Here is a 19487-nt window from a genome sequence, read left to right on the forward strand (position 1 = left end):
CTTGACATGGTGAGACAAAAATAACCATCAGACCTCTATAACCTGTCCAGAATGCAACAGCACGACTGGTCTTCAGCCTTCAAGGTTCATGCATCACACTGCTGCGCTCTCTTCATTGGCTACCAGTAGCAGCCCACATCAGATTTAAAACATTGATGCTTGCCTACAAAGCCAAAAATGGACCAGCCCCTTCATACATGATGTCAATGGACAAAACCAGATCCCAACCTCAAGTATGGCTCGGCTTGAAATACCATGCTTCAAGTCTCATGAAAAACAAACATCGAAACTATTCTCTGTCTTATATGGTGGAATGAACTTCCGCTTCCTGTCTGGACAGCAGTCCCTTGCCGTCTTCAAACACAGACTGAAGACCCATGTATTTGTAGAATATTTAAATGACCACTGACCCTGCTCCTAACTCTTGTACTTATTGTTTATAGCACTGATTGTTGTCTGAGATGGGAGTTTATATACTTTGTGCTTCTAGGAATCAGCATTGATCACTGTATTTCAACAGCATTCTAGTTCAATGGTATCTTGGACTCTAACCTACTGTACTAGGTTATTCTATGAGTAAATGACAAAGCACTTTTGCAAGTCACTCTGGATAAGAGCGCTTGCTAAATGCCTTAAATGTAACTTACAGTGGGTTCCAACTGTGAGAACAAAAACACACAATTTTTTTTTTAAATTTATATTAAGATACAGAAAAGCACATAATAGTGACCATTTTAAGAAATCAGGGGACACTGAAACAAATACAAATGAACTTCTGTTTCTTCAGTTTTATGAGAGTATTTCAAAATGCAGATTAAATGTTAGTCACTACCGGCCTCTGATTAGTTTGGTGTGACTACAAGATAAACACAGACAGGCCATTGGTTCCTGATGCCATAGTTAGGCCTACACCATTGTACAGGATGTCAAAAACCGGTCAGAACCTGTTCACTCTTTTAACACAGTATTAACCAGTCTCAGAATCTTTCAGGCTCCTAAAGATATTAGTTTTCTAGATACAAGTTTAGATATGTTTACATTGCTTGTATTTTGCAATGTATACAGGTTCCATCTATGAACATAATGTATGTGTGTGTTTGTATGCTGGCAGTATATTGACCTGACCTCACCTGACCTTACCTCAGGCTTTCAGCCAAAAGGTTTGTGGAAAACAGGTTTCCCTTATGGTACATTTTCACACAAGGCGAAACAATAAAATTTAATTTGCATAGTAGAAATGTAGTTCAGTTATTATCTAGAGCAAAACTGGCTCCCTCATGACAATGAATGCCACTCTAACAAGACAAATTAAGTCCTGTCAGTCACAGAAGATCTAGAATGGGCGTGAAAGCGTGGGCGTAGTAGGAGAGATGTAATTGGTCAGAGGATAATCTGACATCAGTCTAAAAAGACTAAACCCTTTTTGTATTATAACCTGGTTTGATTTAACAAGTCTTCTGCAGTTGTACTTTCTGCACATTACAAACCCAGGGGTCAAACAAAATACAGACACCTGAAAATAAAGTCTCAAGCTGCTCTTGTCCAGTGGCCTTGAAAGGTCCCTAAATGTGCCTTGATGACCTCATGGTAGACACAGGCCCAGCCACGCGTGAACAATTGCCACTCCACAGCAGCACCTAAGAGTTTGTAGCGTGCGTGTCACCCAAGACATTCTCTTAAACTTCCCTTGCCGTTTTACACACTGCACCTCTGAGAGAGGCCACAGGAAATGACATCACTGATCAAGTGTTCGGATAAAGCCAGACATTCCTGGACTCAGACACAACTGTGTCAAATTAAAAGATCCTTAAACATGAAAGTAGTTCCGACAGTCTGCAAATTTTTTTATGTGCAATTTGAGCCTGTAAACACACCAGGAACAAAAACAGATGTGGTCACTTGCAGACAGCGTGAAAAATGCACAGAACATCCACTTCACCGCCTGAGAGCGAAGGTGTGTTTTACATTCATCACTGTAACATTATCCGAATAAGAGCACCTGTGAGGCATGTATTAGGACAAGGGAGTCGCGTGTATTGTGAAAACAGGATCTTTATTTTGCTTTAAGTCTACAGACACCAGTTACAGAGAGACATGAGAAGTTCAGGCAAATGCGTTTATGCGTCCCATTTCAGTTTCACCGCTGAGCACAGAGGGCATGCGCGGTCTCAGTAGCTGTTAAACCGTTTTTCCCCTCATGGATCAGGGATGCTGGGGGCAACTCGAATTCTCAGCGCAGTTGTGCGTGACACCATGGAGACATATACATACATACATACATACATACATACATACATACAAGTCGTGCCAGTAGCCTGTAAGGGAGTGTGTGGGAAACGGCGCTTCGATGGCACTTTCCATCTGATGGGAACAGGCTCCCGTCGAACATTTGATGGCATCTTCGAGCTTAGCCAGAAACACAGCACATGAGAACATACACCAAAACCCTCAGGCCATTACTCCTTCAAGTAATACTGAAAACAAAACAAATACTTGAAAGAAAATTTTTAAAATACCTAATAAACACAGTAAAACCACCACAGACGTATGCAAATATACAATCAGAAAAAAAGAGGCTATTTGAAGATTGACCTGTTTGTGGGTTGGTTTTATTTTCTGTCGGTGTGCAAACAGCTGGCAAGCACATTAGCTGTAACTGGAGAAACCATGATGAATCTTACAACTCCTAAGGCTTAGTGGAGTAACATTACATTGACTTTTACAGGAAGTACTGGTCCTTTGGATTCGACGGCATCCTCGAGATAACACGAAGAGTTAAAATGTGTAGACAAGACAATCCAGGTTCACACTGAGTAGTGCCAAGCAGGTGGATACAAACATATACAGATGTGTACAAAAGCACTGTACACGTACACATGTAAACGAAATATGCAAACCACTTTGACGAGCCCTAACCACTCTTTAGGCTGGTAAGGAGAGTGCCGTGTCTTGTTTGTACTGTTTGTCAGCAACAGCACAGGGGACTGGCTAGAACCTCGCCGCGTCTCAGACAAGTTTGCGCTGAGGACGGCCTCTCTAGCGGTGAACGGAGACGCACGCGGTAACTGCTGACTGTCTCACGCACGCACACAGAGGAACTGACAGCTCTTGGAAAGACAGGCTGTGCCGGAGCAGGCGTGAGATGCTGCAGAGTTTGAGGTTTGAGGGACTTCTGGAAGTAGTTCAGGACTCACACGCACACAATGCATGACCATCACATCGGAGGGGAATGGAGATGAGATGTGTGGAAATCAGCTGCGTTTCCTTCTGCGATTTCAGCCATTTAGTTAGCGAACGCATAAATCTAGTGAGCACATACTTTAAAAGTCCCTTGTTGGACAAAGAGGATTAAAAATAACTAGTTGACTATGAATTTGGCACCTGAATGTGCAACCCCTCCACCTCCAAACACTGCAGAGAAATCACTAGTCCAGATCCAGAGAACAGCACAGAGAGAGAGAGAGAGAGAGAGAGAGAGAGAGAGAGATAGGAAGAGCAAGAGAAAGAGTGAGTGAGCGTGAGTGAGCAAAAAAAAAGACAGAGGGAGAGAGAAAGAGAAAAATGTGAGCGATCCAGGCCCACACCGAGGCCAGGTCGCACCACAGGAGACGGCTGAAGTTCTACTGAGTCCGGAGCTGATAGTCTGCAAAGAAACAAGGAAATGAGCTAGGGTTAATTAAACTGTTCCCAAGAGCAGGAAATTTGGGGGGGGGGTTGTTAGGGTGGGGAGTGGTTTAAAAAGTTAATTGCGACAGCTGAGCTTTCCGCCCCGGCCATCCAAGAACACAATGCAAAATAAGACTGGGTTTGGAGACGCGAGATAACCTGATGATAGTGGCTTAAATGCAGGATATGAGAAGTGTGGAACACAGATGACTTGGAGACAGGATGCATCTGCTCTACAACTATACTGCCAGAAGTCTCAGAAGATTATAAAGACTATAATACAATCTAATAAAAATAAAGGTTAATATACTTTATTATATATAATTCACTGCTAGAGGGTTCAGAATGTATTTTGATAATCCACATATCATTTATCAAATGTGAATAATTAATAATACAAGTCACTTAAAAAGTTGACCTGAGGAACATTATGCAAAAGTGTGGAGCAGGGAAAGTACAGAACGTGCAGTCTTACTCCACTTTCCTAAGGACTCCGGCCATGGCACCTCGACAAGAGGTCAGAATTAGAGCTCCCTCTAACATCCTCTTTCCACAGAAATATTTCATCTCAACTATCTCTCATTTGACTTTTACCAAATTGCTTAATCGTTGCCCAACACCTGCAACACTCTGAAAACAATGACAAATATAGAGGCAGAGAAAGTTGTGTGTGAGAAAACCCGGCATGTGCGGGGACAGGATGCGTGTGTGGGGCAACCCTCGTGCAATCCAGCAGCATGGTGGGCCGATTTACACACGATCTGCTACGTCATTCGAAATAATGTAGGCATGCAGAGGACGGAAGAGTTTGTCTTTGCAGCTGATCTGGCCACGCTTGCCTCTGCACGCCTGGGGGCCTCCGGCCCGTCTGGCATGTGAGGGAGGGCTGTGCTTACCTCCGTTCTGGGTGATGTAGCGCACCCATGGCAGCGCCTGGTACCCACTCTTCTCGATGATCTTTAGGTAGCGCACCTGTTGAGCACAGTAGGGAAACCAATTATGTGACGCGACGTTACACCGTTACGCCGCGGCATCCGTCCACTCCTCTTCACAGAGGAGACGAAGTCGCGCAGCCCGTTGTCAGACTGGTGGCAGCTGCTTGCAAATCAAAGTAATTTAGAAAAAAAAAAGACTTCACAGCCATTACTTGCATCATTGCAGCCTTCTGGGAAAAACAATTAATAAATTACAGTGGCTAAATTTCAGAAAGCAGAATGTTTTGAGTTGACAGACACCGATGGAGGCAGTAGCAGGGTGTGAGTGAGGGAGGGGGTGCTACAGACTCGCTGGCACCGGAGCCTGGGAAAACAGCCGAACGGAGGAAGCGTTTGAAGAAGTGAGAATGAGGAAATGGCACCTTTTTCTCCACAGCAAGTGATTGAGCCACACACCGTGCCCTCAGAGCCTGGCGTTGCATCACCGCTGCGCTTGCACAATCTCGCCCGGAAAAAACACGAGTGTCAGCCACACTGTGGAGCCGTGGGAGGGCCGAGGGAGAGAGAGCGGCCCCCGGGGGCTGGTGCCCCCCGGCGCGCATTTTTAGGGCATCTGGCACATTTGAGAGATGTTTTCAGCATCCTCCCAAAGTACAGGCACACGGACATTAAAAGGCCCCATCATCTGTAGGGCAGTCCGAGCCCTTTACAGACGGGCATAAACCTCCCAGTCCTACCAGCGTTGGAAATAGCTCCTGTGCAGACGAAATAGCAACAAAGCCCTTCTGAGAACAAGCTCCGCATTCTCGGTACGTGACGGAGTTTAAAAACAGCCCATCTCAGGACTGTTTCCAATCAAAAGTTGGGGGAGAATCCAGGGCCACCTCTGTGGAGGCGGCTGGCGCGTGTTCGGGTCGGCCCCGCGCGCACGGGCGCCCAAGTAGGTCGGGGCAGCACCACCCTTGGGTGCAGCGTGCTATTTAAAACATACCCCGCCTGCCCTCGGGACTATCCCGTCGGGCTGGGTCGTGGACTGGCAAGGCGATGAGACAAAGCTGGAAATATCTAAGTGCAGCTTTCTCTTCGAGGCCTTTTTTTGGGCCGGGCCGGCCAGGTCGTTGGCCCACTGGATTCGGGCCTGGCTCCCATGAGGTTAGGTAGGGGCAGGTCAGTGTGGGGATGATCAGGTACTGCAGAGCCGAGAGCTTCAGCTACATTCTCCTTGCTAGGACTCACCCCACAAGACAAACCCAGATCCCCTGTGTGTAGTGCTCAACATGTCTTTGGCTCGCTCCGAGTCTGTCTGTGTGTGTGTTTACTGTGCACAGGTCTCTCATTAGTGCGGTGTATGCTAGTAGACATTGTGGTCTACAGAGCATGCTCAGAGTCAGGAGACAGACCACTAGACTGTCACCGTCCCAAAAGTCACAGACATGCAGTCTAGTTGTGCGTGCGCGCACACACACACACACACACACACACACACACACACACACACACACACACACACACACACACACACACACACACACACGTTGCCAATAGCCCATGTTTTTAAACCTCCAGCTCACTGTCCCTCACATCAGTATAGATGCTGACTCAGCAATCTCTGTTCAGGCCTATTCAAACGACATGGCCTGTACATCAGTGTCTTAACAAGTACACAAGCTTTTATACAGCGAGTTTGCCAAAGCTAAAAATTAAAAACCTCAGCCTTCTGTTCACTTACATGAACAGATCTACAGTACATACAGAAGCAACTCCATTAATGTAGTAAGGAGATATTGGAACTGGTGCGGAACTGTCTTACGTTAGGCAAGGAGAACCATCATGTCTTAGAGATTCTGTTGTCAAGCTGGACAACAAAGCCCCCCCCTATTTTCTCTTTAAAAGACACCGTTTAATAATCATGTTTTAGTCACTGCAGGAAAGTTACAGGTCTCCACGGCAGGCCTCGTCTTTGGCCTTGAGAGCGATTAGCAGCTATGAGTGACATCTCAGCGTGTGAGAAACTGTCGTCGACCGCAGTGCAGGCCAGCGAGACCAATCAGTGGCTCGGCTTTTTGGGAGAAAGAACCGATGCCAATTTCTTAAAACGGCCTGGCGAATTCGAGAGCCAGGATGCCCTGCGTCCGCGTTATGGGCTTTGGAAAAAATGCCACCCGTCAAGCTCTGAAGCTGGACTCCCACAGCCACAGAAACGCCACTAAATACAGCCAGCCTGGCGAACCGAAAAAACAAACATACCACGGCCATCCACAAGACACCACGCGAATGAGTGGGTGTGTGTGGGCGTGTGAGAGTGTCTGTCTATTCGTGGGCCAGACGAGAGCACCAGTAAACGGACAGGTCAGGCCCCAGCGCCAGCACGTCTCCCTCGGGCAGACCGAGCCGCCCGCCTGTGAGCCAGGCCTCGGGCGGGGCCCGCGGCAACTACAGGGACGCCCGCCATCGCCTGCCACTTCAAGGCCAAGAAGAGTGGGACCGAGAGGCAGGCCAGGGGGATGACACCTCCAGGACGAAAGAGAGAGAGAGAGAGAGAGAGAGAGAGAGGGAGAGGGAGAGAACCAGAGTTGGAAGGGTTATCAAAGCATCCCTGAGGGTTTTTTGTTTTTTTTTTTTTTTTCATCCCATTTCACTCTCACGGGAACACAACAACAGTCAGCAAGTTCACCCGGGAGACAGCTGCCACGGCGACCTTGCCGACCCTGCGCTGCTGTCAGAGCTGAGGCCTTTCAGAGCCGCGTGGGGGGAGGGGCCAGTAAACACCCCGCCCCCTAATAAAGGTGGTCTGTGGACAAGCCCACAGAACCCCTCCACAGGAGCCATTACGGTGCTGGTGTGAGGGAGGGTGGGCCAAGCTCTTACTGCCCCAGTGCTGTTGGTCGTTGAAACAAACAAAAAAAAGGTTAAAATGAAAATTTGATCATCGCAAAAAGCAGCTGTGAGGCTTTAGAGGGAAAAAACAGCAATAAATGGAAAATTGGAAAAATGGAAAAATTAGGAAGAGGAAATCTCACATAAGTTAGCTGCTTAATTAGATTTGACAAATGACTGAGTTTTTCCCTCATAATTCGTCTCATTGGGGTGTGTTGGGGTGGGGGAAGGGGTGAAATCGAGTTAAATGAGAGGTTTAGCCACTTTGAGTTCCGTGTGGGATGTTTAATACAAGTTCGTCCACAAAAGAGAGGAAATCTCCTGCACTTCCCCAATTCATTCACTCGCGTTCAAAATCATATCAAATCAGAACTAATCGTATTGTTGGAACAGCGCAGGCAGACTGGATGGTTACATTGCACCCATCCTACAGAACTGTTTGGAGCAAGTCAGGGCAAACAGAGTTCAGCCAGTTACAGCCCCACACGCACTCACACACACACAATCATACTTTTTTTTTTTATTGCAAGGATTTAAACGGAGGGATTTTAAGAAAATTATGCTTATGACCATGTCCTTCTACCCTCTATTCTCTACCACCAGCCCTTCTCTTACTATGTGGAGAGAGGAGTGGTGTGTGTGTGTGTGTGTGTGTGTGTGTGTGCGTACATATATATATATATATATATATATATATATATATATGTACATATATATATATGTACGCACACACACACACACACACACACACACACACACACACACACACACACACACACAGGTATGTATATACATATATGTATTTATATACATGTATGTGTGTATTTGTCCATCCAGACACTTGTGTGTGTGTCAGTAGCTGTAACCTGCCACTAAAAGCTGTATGATCACAGTACACTCACAACCACCTATCACTCAGCATCTCACCTCACGTGTTCACACGTGCGCTCACACATGCTCAAACACACTTACGCGCGCACACACTCGCACGCTCACACTCGCACATGCCTGTATGGTGATTACAAAAGACCTCAGCTGAAACCGTGCCATGCGTTACTCCTTCGCGGGTCTCCCGCCCATCCCCTCCCCACTCCTCGCTCTTCCTCCCAGGTGTGAGCGCTCCCCCTCAGAGCCTCTAGGGTCACACTGGTCAGGAGGCCGACCTCACACCTGCTCCTCTGGCTTTGTTGAGCAAGACAGTGACTTCACCTGGAAGCAGTGAACATGGATGTGGGAGGGCTTTGAGTCTGAGCACCTGTACGGACACTGCACCGCTAAGAGGTTTTCGAACGCGTGCACGCACTCTCTCTCTCTCTCTCTCTCTCTCAGAAGCCCCAGTACACTGCTGCAAGACCTCTGGGCCACAGTCTACGCCACAGACACAATAGACATGTCACCACAATGCACCATACACACAAATTAAACAGCACTAAACTAAAGTAAACAGTAAACTAAACAGTCATTCTTACGATTATGGCATATCTATGCTATAAATTATTTGATACATGGGCGGGCTACTCCTTTTTTTTATTATTAGATTTCAGTACGACTGTGCATGTCGAGTGACCGCTTAAGCAATTTTAAATGATGATGCTAGTATTTTCAGAACTGGCCATATAAATGCATCAGATTTGGACATTCAAGCCCACTCAGATCAGCCCACCCTAGTACAAAGGGTGTACCCTTAAGCAGCTGGTTTACACTGCCATCTAATGGCGGTAGATGGAACAGCTCATTTTTCAGGTGCTGGTTGAATGATTATTTATTTTCATTTAGAAATTATTATTTAGAAAGAAAAGAGCTGCACATTTAATTACATATTAACAACCACATTGCCAAGGTTCTTGATGAGAATAGTAATTAATAACAGAATGAAAGAAGCATATGTACACACTTGCATGCACAAGAATTCCTACATGCAGAAGCATGTACACACGCACACGCACCTGTATTCCAGAGGTGGTAAAGTAGGGGATCTCAAACTTAACACTGATTGGTGGTTTTCCCTCTTTATCTTCTGCTTCTACACTGGGCAGGCCAAAATGGGCTCTCATCAGATACTCCTTACCCCCCTGAGAGAGAAGGGGTGGGGGCGGAGACAAAGAGTGAGAGAAGGGGTGGGGGCGGAGACAAAGAGTGAGAGAAGGGGTGGGGGCGGAGACAAAGAGTGAGAGAAGCAATTCATTCAGAATTGCACCTGAATATGACCAACGGCTCTACAGTTCACACTAGATTCTCTCCATTACCCAACCCTCTCTGTGGGCATTGTATGTGAGGGGAGAGAGAGTGTGTGCACACACTCACTGGGAAAGACTTGATGGACCAGACGATCTCGCTGTTCTCGGGCACCCACTTGACGCTGCCCACGGTGGTCTTGAACTTGGGCGAGTCTGCGTCCGTGGGCACGGGGATGTGGATCTCCACGTTGTTGGCAGTGGAGCGCCGTTTGAATTGCGACTTGGCCTGAGAGCGGAAGAGAGGGGAGATTAGCGTACACCCGACACCCGCTTCCCTCTCAGTGAACCCAGGGGAGCGCCTCGGGCAGCCACAAGAAATGCCCGTTTCATTTTAAAATCAAGCTGAATGCATTTTGAAAGGCTGTTTATGCAGCACGACATAAAGGCACGGATAATGTCGAACTAGCATCAGACCGTGGACTGCAGCGCCAAGCGGCGAGGTATTTCTGAAAGGGGGCGCAGAGGTCGTCACCTTTATCATGTACTCAATTCTGCTGTGTGAATGCTTCTCAATCACAGACTCGATCCAGATCAGTGGCTTTACCTGCAAAGCACAGCAAACTTTAGCACTCTGTGTGTGTGTGTGTGTGTGTGTGTGTGTGTGTGTGTGTGTGTGTGTGTGTGTGTGTGTTGAGTAACATTGCTGCACAAGTGTATGCACAGAACAACACAAATAATAAGTATGTACTTATAAAGGACAGTGGCACTGTCATTGTTGTTGTTGGTGTGTGTGTGTGTGTGTGTGTGTGTGTGTGTGTGTGTCTAGTAAACAGCGATACACACGTGTGTGTTGAGGCGGTAAGACATGAGCTCAAACTCTCCGTCTGGTGGAATGAAGGAGATGGTGCGGTCATTCTCGAAGCGCGACAGACGTACACACTGGTGGAACTTCACATCCTCCAACTCCACAGACTTGCTCTTCCCTCCTGAGGACGAGCGACAAACACTCTACAGCTCGCACACAAACGTAACACGCAACCGACCACAAACACTCAACGGCTCGCACGCAACCGACCACAAACATTCAACGGCTCGCACGCAACCGACCACAAACACTCTACGGCTCGCACGCAACCGACCACAAACACTCAACGGCTCGCACGCAACCGACCACAAACACTCAACGGCTCGCACGCAACCGACCACAAACACTCAACGGCTCGCACGCAACCGACCACAAACACTCACCGGCTCGCACGCAACCGACCACAAACACTCACCGGCTCGCACGCAACCGACCACAAACACTCACCGGCTCGCACGCAACCGACCACAAACACTCACCGGCTCGCACGCAACCGACCACAAACACTCACCGGCTCGCACGCAACCGACCACAAACACTCAACCGACTACAAACACTCAACGGCTCACATGCAACTGACCACAAACACTCAACGGCTCGCATGCACACAACCAACCACAAACACTCAACGGCTCGCGCGCAACCGACCACAAACACTCAACGGCTCGCACGCTACCAACCACAAACACTCAACGGCTCGCACGCTACCGACCACAAACACTCAACGGCTCGCACGCAACTGACCACAAACACTCTACAGCTCACACAATCTCCACATACTTTATTAGCCTTTATTTTTCAAGGTTCTTCAGAGGGCAGTGCTGAGCTGAGCTGGCATCTAGTTGCTGTGTCTGTCTGGTTGGTTTTAAATCCAATTTCCAGAACACGGTGGAACTTTATGTGTGTTTATTGAAATAAAAATGAAAATGAAATTTAAACGTAATTTAAGTATAAATAAAAATCATAGCATATCTGATTCCAGATCAGCTCACTCATGTCCACACACACACACACACACACACACACACACACACACACACACACACACACACACACACACACACACACACACACACACACACACACACACACACACACACACACACACACACAGCTCTGGGCGAGCACCCAGGCAAACTCACGTCCGGTATTCTCAAACAGGACCTTGTCGTTGAGGCCAAGCCGGAGCTCGGGCATGCCTGACAGGAACACGCGCATCTTGATGGAGCCCACAATCTCACTGCGCAGGACGTTACCGTTGGCGCTCACCTGCAGAGGGCAGTGTGTGGACAGAACAGCGTTGAGCTCTCGGGCCGGGAGTAACACAACACACACAATGATCAGACATGCAATGTCTATGCTCACCAGACACTTTGATTACAAAGGCCATGCTGTACCTTCACTCACTGACCAGCTTTATTAGGTATGCTGAGCTTATAGCTACAATCTTCAGATAACAGATAATCAGCCACCCCCCCCACCCCCGTATCCAACTTCAGCACTGTACAGTTTCTGACCACATGACCAGATGTTATTTGGCTGGTGGTGATGCGTTGGCATGGTACAGTCTGGTAGTGAGTGTTGAACTGGCATGGCAGGTTTGTGCTAGTGGGTGTTGAGCTGATATGGTAGGGCCCTGGTACTGAGTGATGAGTTGGAATGGTAGAGCCCTGTTGGTGTATGGTGGGTTGGCATGATAGGGCCCTGTTAGTGTGTGATAAATTGGCATGGTAGAACCATGGAAGTGGGTGATGGGTTGATATGGTATAGCCTGGTGGTAGTGGGAGTTGAACTGGCATGGTACTGGTACTGTGGGATAAGCTGGTATGAGTTTCTCAGGTGCTGCTGCATTGCAAGAGGGGTGCAGGATGGCTAGAACAAACGGTGCATGGCAACAGATGAGCTACAATCTCTAACTCCCAATGGTTTTTATGAAACATAATTTCAGGTGAGGTGAGTGTAGACAGAAACGTGGACTTTCCCCTCAAATCTGGCCCCTGACATCACGACATAGTGCCAAAGTGAAACAAAGCCAATGACTGGAGTGAATCTACACTGATACAGTGCATTACATTCTGTTGGATTTTTATCTGCTAGAGGGAACCCCAGGATGAAAGCACAGAACGGTCACATTTAATGAAAATAACAAGAAAGTGCCGTCAGACTCCTCTGCTCTGTGGTTCAAAGCAGAAGGCAGCTGTGAGTGTAGGGAGTGTTCCACAGTAGCAAACACCTCCCCATCAAAACTTTTGTCTTTTGTTGGGGGCTCTTGTGAGGGATTTCTGGCTTTTTTTACACTGCATGTGGAAACAGAACAATAGACTAAATCGCTCTTACCAGGAGATTGACGGACTCGATGACGTCCAGGAAAACCTCGTTCTTCCTGTACTTAATGCCCTCTGACCTCCACGACACGGCATTGGTCACTGTGGCAGGAGGACGTGGAGCACCCGTATCCAACTTGTGTCCCTCTTGCGTGATATATCTGAACTCACACACACACACACACACACACACAGGCACGCACACACACACACACACGCACGCACGCACGCACAGACCACAAAATAGCTGCAAGGTTCAAAACTGTCTACACCCAAGTCAACTCACACTAAACTCGCTGACTTAGCAAAAGGTTAAAGGAAATAGTCATTAAGCAATCAGCAGGGCGTGTTAAAGAACACAGTGCTTAATACCCCAGCTAATTAACGATCACGCTCCGCAGAGACACAGAAAAACCGATACTCACTCCTGTAGGATCTTGCTGTCTGTTGTCTGTGGGTAGCCAAAGTCCATGAGTTCATCCAGCAGTTCATAGATGATGACAAAGTTATCTCTGATGCTCTCCTCCTCCAGCTCCTTAAAGTACTCCGAGAACACCTGTCAAAAAGGAGGACGACACGTCCACATTGGTAAATGCTTCGTGTTTATAACTAGCTAGCGCTCGAGCCGCCAGGAGACTCGCGAGCCTGGAGGTTGGTGAAGCGATGAATATTTAACAGAATCTGCTTTCACACGAAGGTGTCTGTTTTTGCGGCAACATACCTGCACAATTTTATACAGGAAGGAGAAAACCAAAGAGACGCAAGCATTTTTCTTAGACGTAGCAACAACTGGTGGCCAGGGTGTTAAGGGAATGACATGGCAGCCGCCGTGTGCACAATGGAAGCGCAAACACTCTGCGAGCGTCTTTAATGCTCCACCACAGATTTAAAGCAAGATCTGAAAACAATACAGCAAGACAACACAAACAGGGAGTCTATTTCTGCTGGTCACTCCTCACCACTAAAGAGAAAGTATAGTGTAGTGTACAGTTACATTATGAACACATTAGAGTCTAAGGACATGGTGCAGTTCTGAGATCATAAAGATACGAGGCATGGAGCAAAAAGGGCAGAAAACTGATCCTAGATCTGCTCTTACGTTCCAGCGCCGATGGCACAGAGAGGTTTAAGAGCGCAATACAGGGGCGGGAGAGCAGTGGTGGAGGGCGGAGCAGAAAGGATACGGTAAAGGTTGTTGTGCTTGATCCACATGAAGCGCACTGCTCCGTGGGCCAGGATGGGCGACAACGTGCCCTCCTCCTCCTTATCCATCAGCAGGGTCATGAAGTGCTCGATCTCGGACATGTCCACATCGCCGCGGTAGTTGCGGCAGATCAGGACCTGTCACGTACACGCACACAAACATGCACGCATGCGCGCACACACACATGCAGAGCATAAGGTAAACAGCATAAAAAGAAAGCCTGTGCATCTGCAGGAAGATTAAACCCTTATATCAAATAGTGAGAACAATCCTGAGCATAAATGCAATTACCAAAAAGGCTTTCAGGACCAGCAGTAGCTATCATGGGGTGCATACTTCTTTCTCAGTTATTACAGTTACAATTACAACAGTTTGAGCTGGAGCAACAATCCTGGCCTTGGACCTTTTGGGTTAGGAGAGCATGGTGCTTTATTTAAATCACACAGAGGAAACCACAGTGACCTATGACAGCGCAAACCACAAAGTGGAGTCTGATTAAAGTAGCTATATAAATATAGTTTAAACGCCATGTCTAATAAACCTGAAAAACTGAAGCAGTATCAAAATATTTAAAAGCTTTCTGTGGGAGGTTCTGAGATGAAAGAAAAATATAGAGATTAGGAAGTAAATATTGAGGGAAGGAGGGTTCAAACTAGAAAAAAGCAGAAGAGCATGACATTTCACGTCAGAAGTAGGCAGTGCAAGCAATTCAACAATGAAACAAAACACAGCTCAAGGCCAGGAGACATTACATCTGTTCTGTTTAAAAAGAGTAACGTTTTCTAGACAATGGTCAAAGAAAACTTAAAGAATACCATTTTCAACGGAGAAAACGCACTCTGAGGCTGTGATTCACTCAGGCTTAGTCTGTATCTGATAAACCACAGCAGTTTTCTACTCATGGAAAAAAAAACTTGGACAATACAACATTACAGTACCATGACTTGACTACATATGTCTCTGTGTTCCCTAATCTAGCACATCTCTTGATGCCATGTATTTCAAGACATCTAGTCCACAGAGTGAGCACTGTGTTAGGCAATTCTACTATAAATAATACAACCACTGCTGTTATTATATCTTACCAACCTTTATAGGTCATCTTTAATTAATTCATTACGTGAATTATTGGTCAGGCTGTATGCATATTTCAGGGAGTCAAATATTTGCTATCACCCAGTTTCTACCACCTGCCTGCCACAGAACACTTTGAAGCATTTCCACAAGGTAGTTAACCTTTATTTACATCTGAAACGCTGCTGACTTTTTGCGCCGCCCGTAACCAAAAAGCACTTCAAGCCAAGAAGACCCAGATTATAAACGGCGCGACATAATCGCTCATCGTTAATCATTCATTCGTGTACAGTGAATAATTTCACGGTTAGAGAGGGGGAAAATGAGCTGCTAAAGCGAGTGTAGTCAACAGTTTCGCTAGCAAGATAGCACAGCTAGCTACAGAACTGCGATGACTGGGCAGCGACGTTAGCTAAGATAGCGTTAGGTTAGCTAACTAAATATAGGCAGATTCGCCATTGCTGTTTTGTTTATCTGTGTAAGATAAAATTAATAAAAACAGTCTACTGGTCATGGAAAAAGCACAACAAGACAAAATACACGCAGAAACGGCTAACGCTAGGCTAGCTGGGAGGTGTAGCGGCCCCGGTAACTCCCGTTATCTTACCTTGCCTTTCAGATCTAAGACATAAACAGCGCTTGCAGACATTTCTGATGTTTCCGAGCGCTTCTGGGCGAAGCGACAGCTGTATATTTTAACTATCCAACTGTCACTTCTGCGTTATTCAAAACAAAGAAAAGAAAGAAAGAAATGCTAACGAACAAATAACATCGGTGGAGGATGTTGAGAAACCTCGAAAATAAGATATGTAGAGATTTTTGATCAACCGGTTTTCATGATGCTGGCAACAATTCTATAGCGCCACCTACGGGCCTGGAAGATGCACTTCATTAGAAATTACTTTTCCGTACGTTTGATCTTCGTGGTGTTGTAATTAAACTAGGCTACCATAATTCGTTAATACAATTTGGGGATTGTATGTATAAAGTCTGCATCAGGCTTTCAAATCTCTTCGGAATTAAAAAAGAATCATAATCAATAAAATAATAACTCTTCTGGAGTGCTGTCACTGATAGAATACTTTATGCCACTGTAGACGTTTGCAGTTATCATTCCTGGCACTAGATGTCACTTGATGTTTACCTTTGATTTATTTTCAGTAGTTAGCCTAGACAGTTTACAGTTGGGTTTAAAGACCAGGGAACATATTCAGTAATTATTTTAAAAATGCAACAGAAATATGATATAATTCCTCTAAAAAAACAAAAAAACAAAAAAAACAAATTGGTCCTAGCTGAAACCGTCTGGGCGTGAACGTAATATTCCAGCGAGCATGCTAGACTGACAGCCCACTGTTGCAGACTCATAGCCTGCTACGCCCATCCCGCAGAGCAGAATATAATGGTGGATGAAGAATCAGAGCAATGCAAGCACACCAGAGCAAATAACTCATTTATTGAGCCACCAGATAAAATTCATTTATTGGTGCTGAATGAGGTTTTTGTTCTTCTGTGAAAACGGAACTATTAGTTTACACTCAAATGTTTGGTAAAGGCCGTGGATTGTAAAAACTGAATAAACTTAGCAGCAACTGTTGAGTTTAGCATTTCTCAATAAACAATATTTACATTTTTATGATGTCTAGCTATCAATTGTGTATTCAAAGTTTGTTTTGCATGAACGCTGTAATAGTGTTATCTTGTTCTAAAAGTATATTGATGCACATGTGCAACCATTACAGTATACATTTCAGGTCAGCCCCACAGATAAGGGAACGCGCTCAGAAGAACCATTTATATGGATGCAATGCAAAATAAAGAGGCTGAGAAAGCAGCGACGCAGCGTGGGGGCGGGGCTTCAGCTTTCTGACTGTTAAGGGTAAAAACCTGTAAGCTTTACGCGACACGATAATTATCAGTTTTACATCGGACAGGGTGAATGTCTGGCTAAATAAATGTCAGTTTATAGGACACACTCTGTATATATACACAGAACAAGAGGAACCTAATTAGAAAAGAAAAGCCAGATTTGTGTTTCTTGGGCCATATATAATTACTAGCCTACCATCTCCGACCCTTGGAAGGTGGTATATTCACCACATAATCAGCAAAGGGACTAGGAGGCTTTGTCATGTTTTGGCTGACATTACATTTAGGCTTAAATTAACTTCTGTCTTTGTAATCCAACTTTGTCTCTGCTAACTTTGCTAATTAGAAACGGCCTCTAAGTCGCAGACATGTAGGTTTAAATGTATTTACACATGGACAGACAAACACATCTTGGGAAGCCAGTTAGGGTTACTCTCCTTCTGGCCCCGTGCAGAGACACGTGTACGGGCTCCTCTGGTTTCTGCGTGTTTGTGTCCATCTGGTCTGTGTGCCATCATTCAGCGCGAGTTACAGCTCGGCCGTCAGAGCCAGATTTTGGAGCACAAGCTTTACTGGGCTTTATTTTTACCTTGAAATGCCAATTAGCTTTCCTTGTTCGTCACTAAATTGACCAACAAACCATATTAGCTCACCCGGTCACAGCCCACAACAGAACAACATGCCTGATGTTAATGTGGAACTTTAGCTAGACTCAATCTCTTGATGGTTATAGATAGTCATGCCCTAAAATGTTGACACTATTGGCGTAAACCAGGCTTACTGAAATAGCTGCGTGGGTTGGAATTTCTCAATTGTCACAGTGCAGCAATCAGCAGAGTTTTTTTTTTTTTTCTTAAATTGTGTAACCAAAGGGACCAAATGTCAGGCACCTCATTCTTTTTCTATAGTCCCTACTCAGTCCTGGAAATGATCTCTACAATCTAAACGCAGTCTTTAAATAGAGAGGCTACACTGCAACGGCCTTCATTTGGCATACAATTATGATTTGGTTACATTATCACCACTGATATGTAAATACACAACATCATGTGAGATATTGGCCAGGTGGGTCCAAACAGAGTGCACTTGTGTTTCACACCTCAGGGGTTTTTCATGAAGAGGTGTATCTAAACTAGAACACAGGACTTTTGAGGTCAATTTTGAGCTGACACGCCCACTCCCCCACACACACACACACACACCCACACACACACCCCTCAACTGCCTCGTTCCCCATCTCCCTTTGATTGATCATCACGAGCACATGTTCCTCAGTTGACCTCTCGTCTTTTCTACCCTATTTACACCCAAAGGTACCTGCCGTCGAGCAGTGGATTGCCAGTTATCCTTCGCCTGGAGCTTGTCGTCTGTGCTTGCTTTCAAGCAGCTTCGTTCTGAGTTCTCTAAGCTGAGCTATTCTCTGAGCCATTACTGCTGCTTTGTCAGTTTTGCTTTACTCTAGAGTCGAGCAGTAATGAAGTCTCTCTCAACTTTCACTCACCTCTCGCTCCCTCTTTGCTGCCAATTGTGACTCTACTCTGAACAGCGGCATGCAGTGTATGTAGCCCCCCCCCCCCCCCCCCCCAACCCAAAAAAGATCAAAATTACGTGTGACCCTTAAATTATTGTTTGTATTCCATAATACAGGTCAACGGTCCTCAAACTGTGAACACAAAAGTGCGTATGCCGCAGTCTAGTTGTTAGGTGAGCAGTTAGACCGCTCTTGGATAATGATACAGAAACTACACACATAACGTTTTCATTTTTGGCTACGGTTTGTAGATGGCATTGGATGACTGCTGAACTTATTGTGAGATTTTTACTGAAGTATAGGCTTTATAACGCTTTTCAAGTAGGTACGCCACGTCTGTCTCGCTTGCAGTCACCACAGGAAGTTAGCTGGCTAACCATTTACAGACATTGACATTTCACTTCTTCACAAAGCTGAGAAGGGTCGGGCCACCTTCGGCCCGCCCCCTTAGACAAAATCAAAAAAAGATTTCTGGTCATGTTTCTAACAAACTCACATTCAGAACCCTTCAAAATGTCACTGGAAAGGAAGGAGCACGTAGGCACGTACACAATAACGAGTCCCTGCAGCTACTAATGAACAATTTAATTGGTTCCACTTGAAAAGAAACGTGTCCTATAGTAACCAAGAAAATGCACTGTAGTCTATATGATTACTGGTGGGTTTTTTTTCTTTCTTTCGTTATTTTTATTAATGAAGTATGTCTTATTTTATTGTGTCCACTTTTTCATAACTGCTTCTCCGAAGGGTTAGAATAGACTACTGAGTCTGAAGTTCATACCTAGTCAATTTTTTTACTTCTGTAGGTGTGGAAAAAACAATATATGGAAACAGTGTATACATAACGTACATTCTTTATATATAACAGGGTGGGAAACAAATTAAATGGTGAAAGCTATTTATTTTACGTAGTGGGTTTGCGAGTGAAAGCCAGTATTCCACAGAAACAGCTGCCAAATGTCATG

At 45.7% G+C, this 19487-nt stretch overlaps 1 protein-coding gene across 1 annotated transcript; it reads right to left on the bottom strand.

The window, feature by feature from the left end:
- Positions 1-2034: 2034 nt before the first annotated feature.
- Positions 2035-15966, bottom strand: ap1m1 (adaptor related protein complex 1 subunit mu 1). The gene is made up of 12 exons (XM_027018895.2): positions 15730-15966; positions 14029-14185; positions 13566-13633; positions 13270-13400; positions 12858-13005; positions 11663-11789; positions 10499-10641; positions 10188-10259; positions 9783-9941; positions 9425-9550; positions 4563-4638; positions 2035-3643 (listed from the first exon to the last, which is right to left on the bottom strand). Exons 1-12 carry the CDS (start codon positions 15769-15771, stop codon positions 3621-3623), a joined length of 1272 nt encoding a protein of 423 aa, XP_026874696.1. The 5' UTR covers positions 15772-15966; the 3' UTR covers positions 2035-3620.
- Between the last annotated feature and the right edge of the window lie 3521 nt (positions 15967-19487).

Source organism: Electrophorus electricus, chromosome 7 (assembly GCF_013358815.1).
Source record: "Electrophorus electricus isolate fEleEle1 chromosome 7, fEleEle1.pri, whole genome shotgun sequence".
Taxonomy (NCBI): Eukaryota; Metazoa; Chordata; class Actinopteri; order Gymnotiformes; family Gymnotidae; genus Electrophorus; species Electrophorus electricus.